Genomic DNA, 7,500 nt, shown 5'->3' on the forward strand with positions numbered 1-7,500 from the left:
TTTTTTTGTAAATAAACTTTTATTTATATGTATTCTTTAAATAAGCCCAGCTGTTCATACAGCTTACTTTGAGGTCCATCTGTCACAGCGTGCCAGGCATAGACCACAGTCACATGCACACGTCTCACTGATGGGGTGGGGACCAGCAGGGTGAGTGATCCAAAGGCCAAAGCTCTCTGTGTCCCTGTCACCGTGTCCTTCTGAACGTGTCAAAGTGACAAAGTTTGAATTAAAAATATTTGCATTGGAACTTGGCAGGTGTTTGTTTTGCCCCAGACATGGTCTGCTAATCAATTCAATTCATCGGTCTTGTTCCATGGTTCAGCAACTGTGTCCAATAACAAACTGAGATGGATGGCACTAAATATTTCTACTTTTATTTTTTTTTTGTATTTCTAAATACTTTTTGTTGTCCTACTGGCCAATGGAGAAAAGTACAGAGATCATCACCTATATGTCATAGTCTATACTGTAATTGAAACTTGGTTTAGATGTAAAAGGTACATTTTCAAAGTCACTTCACATGCCAATCATCATTTAAAGCTTGCCTCTATTCAGTTCAGCATCAGAGAAGCATGAAGATTAGTGCACTAAGTACACTTTAACACAAGTGCACTTAGTACAGCGTGCAATGTATTAATCATAAGTGCTGTCATGGGCGGAGCTGGGCTGTAAGTAGATGCAATGTCGATGCCATTTTTGGGTTCAAGTGTGTTCCGTGGGGACGCGGGTTCGAATCCGACCCGTGGTGGTCACTTCCTGATGCCACCCCATCTCCCACTTGTTCATACTTTGACTCTCCACTGTCCAGCCTGAATGAAGGCAAAAAGCCCCAACATATATACTTTAAAAAAGATTGGTGCACACACCATAACTGACTCAAGTCATCTTTATGCATAATAAAGTACTACAGATAGGCAACTTTGTCCAAGCAACTTGATGACTTGACTGGGTTATGTTGAGCGCATTAATCTTTTGCTATATGGCGAGTGTCCATTCTGAATAGAGTGTCCATTCTGTCTGCTTCTCTGGTCTCTCACAAAGGAACAGACAGATACACAGCTAAACAGACACAGTGCGCAGCAGAAACAGATAGACACAGAGAAAAATAGATACAGTACACAGCACTTTTGTAGCCTGCGCCGTGATGCAAATAGGGGAAGAAAAGCAGGCTCAGCTCAGCGCAGTGCACTGCTCCTGAGGGGGCATGCCAGTGCATAATTCCCCGTAGTTAGGGGCTGTCAGGTGAGTGTTCACTGAAGTGGAGCAGGTGTGGAAGTGGGGCAGAGAGAGGCACTTTCTCAGCGCGGTAGGCGACGGCAACGGCAGCGCCGGGCCCCCTGCTCCCCTCCCCTGGCAGTATAGACCCTTTCAAGAGAGTTCCATTATCAGCATCATAATTGGCCCCACAAGACTTCCTTTTTAACATTCCATATGTTATCCAGCGTCCACGGTTGATAAAGTAAAGTATATTAAGGATTTTTGTGTTATCTTAATGCAAAGGAAGTAGATTGGGAACCAAATAGAATGTTCAAGCATTTTTTTTGTTTTTATTGTAGAAAGGGTCTATACTAAATGAGAGTGCACTGTAATTGGTACCTGGGGCTGTGCAATCATAGTACACTACACAGCGACAAAAGACTTGCAGACTAAGGAGGACAGACACGCACTGGCGTCACAAGAGGCCTGCGTTTCACTCGGGGGGGCTCAGGAGGGGCAGCAGGTGGTGGTGGTGGTGGAGGTGGATGTTGCTGTTTTTTATGCCCCTTGTCAGTGTTAACTATGTGTGTCTTGATTGATCACTGTGTCAAAAGCAATCCAAACATCCCAAACTTGTCTCTCACCAAATTTGTCTCTCACCCACAACAGTAAGCGGTCCGTGGGCTTGTGGACTCACATTTGTGGTCATCTGATTGCTGTTGATTTACCCGAGTGTATGAGAATAGAAGATAAATTATCTCCGTGCCAATTCCTCGATGGTCAGTCACCACTTGATTTTCTAGAAGTCGTCTGTCCCGTCCTTCAGTTGTGGGATTGAGAGAGCACTGTACACACGGACCGTAAACATGGCCTTCCTCCGCACCCAAAATATTTACACTTGGCCAAAGATGCCGCCATCACAGAGACTAAAAAGGCCTGACGATGGTGAAACAACCTCCCGTCTTTTAACCAGGCACAAGCTTCTTTTAGAGGCCAGATCAGTTTGGAAGACAATAATAGTGACCAAAGCCTTAGAAAGAGAGAGTTGCGACACTCTGATGTTGCCAACATGCGATAAACAGTTCCAAAAAACCTGTGCTGAATGTCTGTATCGCAGAAGGCTGGAATGTATTTACGAATGCTGGAAGCTGTGATTCAGTAACTCATTGGCTACTGACCAAGTGACTGGCCGTTTTCAGTTCCAAAACTGTCTACCTAACCCGGACACTGCTATCTTTTTTCCACGGTCTCTTATGGCAGTGTCATCGCTTTGATAGTGACTTAACAGAACTGTTATATAACAGAAAGAAAAAAAAGAAAACGATAGCAATCTTATAGTATTTTGTCACAAAAATATTGTAGTAATCTTATAGATACTATATACTATAGATATTCTGGAAATCTTTTTAGTATTTTGTGACATACTATAGAAGTACTGTAAGACCTAAAATACAACAACCATACAACCATAACAATCTGAAGCAGAAATACATGAATTTAATGGCAATGACAACTGCATGTCTGGGAAATTCTTGCTTGGCAGACTGTCAAGTTATGCACTCTCTCAAGAGTTGTGCAAACATTTAACAACAGCTATGGTAGTAGTTCATTCAACCGAGTGTGACTTCCTGTCTCTCGATATTGCTGCTTATAAATGAATACTCACTATGATATCATTGTCATGTGATTTAACGTGCAACTTTCCTAATCTTGCGGTGTGTCTAAGCTTACTGTAGGTATGCAGAGTTTTTTAACAACTTTGTTATTCACAATGCAAGTGGAACAGTGAGAGTCTTCTGCGAGTGTGGGCATGTTTGGGGCAAAGCTCCTCATCTGTGCGAAACTCTGTTCTCCAGTTTTTCAGCCCAAGTTAAGACTGGAGGAGACGCTGAAGCTTTGCTCAATTCAGGAACACTGAAAATAAAACAATGAACAGAACATATGTCCATATTTTAAAACACGCTGAAATCCATACATAAATCAGCACATTTCTCACTTTTTCCTCAATGAAGCCCACGAGTATGTTCTCTTAACTTAACCAACGTGGGACACCAACAGTTGGTTAGAGCTGAACCATTTTCTTTCCCATTTCTCATTCCACATCTGATTGGGTGACCTTTGACCTGAATTTGTACTCCTCAAGGACACACTAAACGTCCTCTTGTTCTCTTCTGATATGACAAAAGAGGGAAACAAGGTTGATTTTTTTTTTTTTTTTTTTACCCAAAATAGTTTTGTTTCACAGGCCCTAGGACTCGGTGTTCCTCTAGTGCGTTTCAGTTTCAGGGATCCAAAAAGTTGAAAATGTTTTCAAGAAAATCTGAGGGTTATATATTTAAAAAGCCTTTAATTTCACATGGCCATACTTTTAAAAACATGCTTACGTGCAAGCATGTTTTAAAACGTTTTTATTAACAAACTGGCAAACAAGCAAAGTGTATGAGATGGGCTCAGGTTTAGTTATCAGTAATGCATGGATGTTGTTAGGATTGGAATGGGGCTGTTAGGATTGGAGTGCTGAGTGTTTTATGTCTGAAATCCAAAGTAAGAATAGCCTCCAAAACGGAGAGGAAGCAGCCCTTTTAACTAGCCACAACTGCACACAGATGCACCTCATCAGCTCGCTGGCCCCTGAAGTACGGCCTCCTGTCCTGACACACCTGCAAACAAACAGGAAAACAGGAAGAAAGCCTAGCGGGCTGTACAGGCCTCCTCACATAGGTACCTTACATGAGTGCAGTGGCACTCTGCTTTCCACATCCGATGACATCAGATTCCAATGTTTTCAATACAATCAGCGTCGAACCTTTTTGCCACCGACCGTGTAGATTACAATTCAGTTAAAGGTGGTGTGTGCATGCAGGTGACAGAGTGTTGGTGCACTCATGTTGCGCACCTATGTGTTTTAACACCTCTCAGCTACTCACACCAGACAGAGTGACATGAAGATTCACACACACACCATATCGGCTCCCTCTCCACATGAACATTTACACTCAAATGTCTCCTTGTCAAATGTCTCAAATGTCTCCATTTACACTTTGTTTCCTTGCTGTCCTCTCATTTGCTGACCCCTGACTGTCTCGTTTACTGACACGAAGGTTTACACTCCCGCGGTGTCCTCTCTCTCTCATTGGCAGGCAGCAGAGGCACTACAGTGACGCCGCCGCGGCCGCCAACCTGTCCCTGCCTCAGCAGCCGGCGACCTTTGACCCCGAGGCCAGCTGGCTGAAATTCCACCTGGGGATCAATCGCTACGCGCTGTACACCCGAGACGACCCTGGGATCGCTCGCCTGCTGCAGGACATGCGCAGCAGCGTCATCATAAGCGCAGGTACATGCGCACACACACACACACACACACACACACACACACAAGCGGAGGCCACCAAATCCATCGTTAATCATTGAAGAGGTCTAGGCTTTCACTACATTGTATTGCCAAACAGCTGCAGACAGATTTCCAATTACATGGATGCTTACACAAAACACACACACACACACACACACACACACACACACACACACACACATACATTCAAAGGCATGCAGATGCATACATAAATACACACACACATACACACACAGTATACTCAATAAGCAGACATAACAGATTGATTTGAGCAGCGTAACTGAAACCAAAGGCACTGATGTGGTGTTCCAAACAGCCAGAATTGATTAGTTGTATGTGCTTTAGAACTACAGTAAGGTATGCAGCAAGATATTAATTCAAAAAGACATTACAATAAGATAACATACGCAAAATGTGAGAGAGTGTTATGACTATTCATATACCAAAATTTGCCATGCAATCTTGCCTAATAGTCTTGGACTTAGAAGACGTCCTCAAGAGGCTATTAGTATCACAGCACAGACATACAGATATTTTAGAATACATCAGTAAACAAAACCAACAGTAATCATCTATAGCAGCAATCCTGCTACCATCACAACAATGTCAAGAAATGGACACCACAATAACACGATAACACAAGCATTGTGTCGCAATCAAAACACTGCAAACTTGTCTCTCACTCATAACAATTAGTGGTCGGTGGGTTCTGGTTGGTTCTCTCTTGGGCTCTTGGGCTCAGTGAACTAACACTATGGTCATCTAATGAGTGTTGATGGGCTGATTGGTCAAGGAAGGTGGGAATGCCACTTCCTCGAGAGACACACACACAAACACACATACATACACACACACACACACACATACAGACACACACACACACACACACACACACACACACACACACACACACACACACACACACTGTCATTATGCGAAATAATTATACTGAAATGAAATGCCTTTATTATATGCACTATATGACTAACCCCTGCTGTTGTGTTGAAACTAAACTGGGCTTTTCTATTATGACAGATTATACTCAGGATGAGAAAGCACTGAAGGGTGTGTGTGACTGCTCTCAAGGTATGTTTACTCCTCACATACTGTATGTCTTCTTATATCTTACATAGGTATGTTTACTGCTTAGTAAAGTATACGTGCATGTTTACTGCAGACGTGTCATTGTTGCCATGCTGTAAATATTGGCTGCATGTGTGTGTGTGTGTGTGTGAATGTGTGTGTGTATGTGAATGTGTGTGTGTGTGTGTATAATGATGTGTGTGTGTGTGTGTATAATGAATGTGTGTGTGTGTGTATAATGAATGTGTGTGTGTGTGTGTGTATGTGTGTGTATAATGAATGTGTGTGTGTGTGTATAATGAATGTATGTGTGTGTGTATAATAATGAATGTGTGTGTGTGTGTGTGTGTGTATAATGAATGTGTGTGTGTGTGTGTATAATGAATGTATGTGTGTGTGTGTATAATGAATGTGTGTGTGTGTGTGTGTGTATAATGAATGTGTGTGTGTGTGTGTGTGTGTATAATGAATGTATGTGTGTGTGTGTGTGTGTATAATGAATGTATGTGTGTGTGTATAATGAATGTATGTGTGTGTGTGTGTGTATAATGAATGTGTGTGTGTGTGTGTATAATGAATGTATGTGTGTGTGTGTGTGTGTGTGTGTGTATAATGAATGTGTGTGTGTGTGTGTATAATGAATGTATGTGTGTGTGTGTGTGTGTGTGTATAATGAATGTGTGTGTGTGTGTATAATGAATGTATGTGTGTGTGTGTGTGTGTGTATAATGAATGTGTGTGTGTGTGTATAATAATGTGTGTGTGTGTGTGTGTGTGTATAATGAAATGTGTATAATGATGTGTGTGTGTGTGTGTATAATGAATGTGTGTGTGTGTGTATAATGAATGTGTGTGTGTGTGTGTGTATAATGAATGTGTGTGTGTGTGTGTGTATATGATGAATGTGTGTGTGTATAATGTGTGTGTGTGTGTGTGTGTATAATGAATGTGTGTGTGTGTGTGTATGTGTGTGAATGTGTGTGTGTATAATGTGTGTGTGTGTGTGTGTGTGTGTGTGTGTGTGTGTGTAATGTGTGTGTGTGTGTATAATGAATGTGTGTGTGTATAATGTGTGTAATGAATGTTGTGTGTGTGTATAATGAATGTGTGTGTGTGTGTATATAATTAATGTGTGTGTGTATAATGTGTGTGTGTGTGTGTGTGTGTGCTTCAATATAATGAATGTGTGTGTGTATAATGTGTGTGTGTGTGTGTGTGTGTTGCTTCAATATAATGAATGTGTGTGTGTGTGTATAATGTGTGTGTGTGTGTGTGTGTGTGTGCTTGTATATGAATGTGAATGTGTGTGTGTATAATGTGTGTGTGTGTATGTGTGTGCTTCAATATAATGAATGTGTGTGTGTATAATAATGTGTGTGTGTGTGTGTGTGTGTGTGTATAATGAATGTGTGTGTGTGTGTGTAATGAATGTGTGTGTGTATGTGAATGTGTGTGTGTGTGTGTAATGAATGTGTGTGTGTATAATGTGTGTGTGTATAATGAATGTGTGTGTGTGTATAATGAATGTGTGTGTGTATAATGAATGTGTGTGTGTGTGTATAATGAATGTGTGTGTGTGTGTGTATAATGAATGTGTGTGTGTGTGTAATGAATGTGTGTGTGTATAATGAATGTGTGTGTGTGTGTATAATGAATGTGTGTGTGTGTATAATGTGTGTGTGTGTATAATGAATGTATGTGTGTGTGTAATAATGAATGTGTGTGTGTGTGTATTATAATGAATGTGTGTGTGTAATAATGTGTGTGTGTGTGTAATGAATGTGTGTGTGTATAATGAATGTGTGTGTGTGTAATAATGAATGTGTGTGTGTGTAATGAATGTGTGTGTGTGTATAATGAATGTG

At 41.3% G+C, this 7,500-nt stretch overlaps 1 protein-coding gene across 1 annotated transcript in view; it reads left to right on the forward strand.

Annotated features, from left to right (window-relative positions):
• Positions 1-7,500, forward strand: part of fam20a (FAM20A golgi associated secretory pathway pseudokinase) — a 25,111-nt gene that overhangs the window by 4,030 nt on the left and 13,581 nt on the right. Inside the window, exons 3-4 of the mRNA XM_048232814.1 lie at positions 4,341-4,534; positions 5,588-5,638. Coding sequence (XP_048088771.1) covers positions 4,341-4,534; positions 5,588-5,638 — 245 coding nt within the window. The remainder of the gene's footprint in view (positions 1-4,340; positions 4,535-5,587; positions 5,639-7,500) is intronic.

The sequence above is a fragment of the Alosa alosa genome, chromosome 22, assembly GCF_017589495.1.
Source record: "Alosa alosa isolate M-15738 ecotype Scorff River chromosome 22, AALO_Geno_1.1, whole genome shotgun sequence".
NCBI classification, from domain to species: Eukaryota; Metazoa; Chordata; class Actinopteri; order Clupeiformes; family Clupeidae; genus Alosa; species Alosa alosa.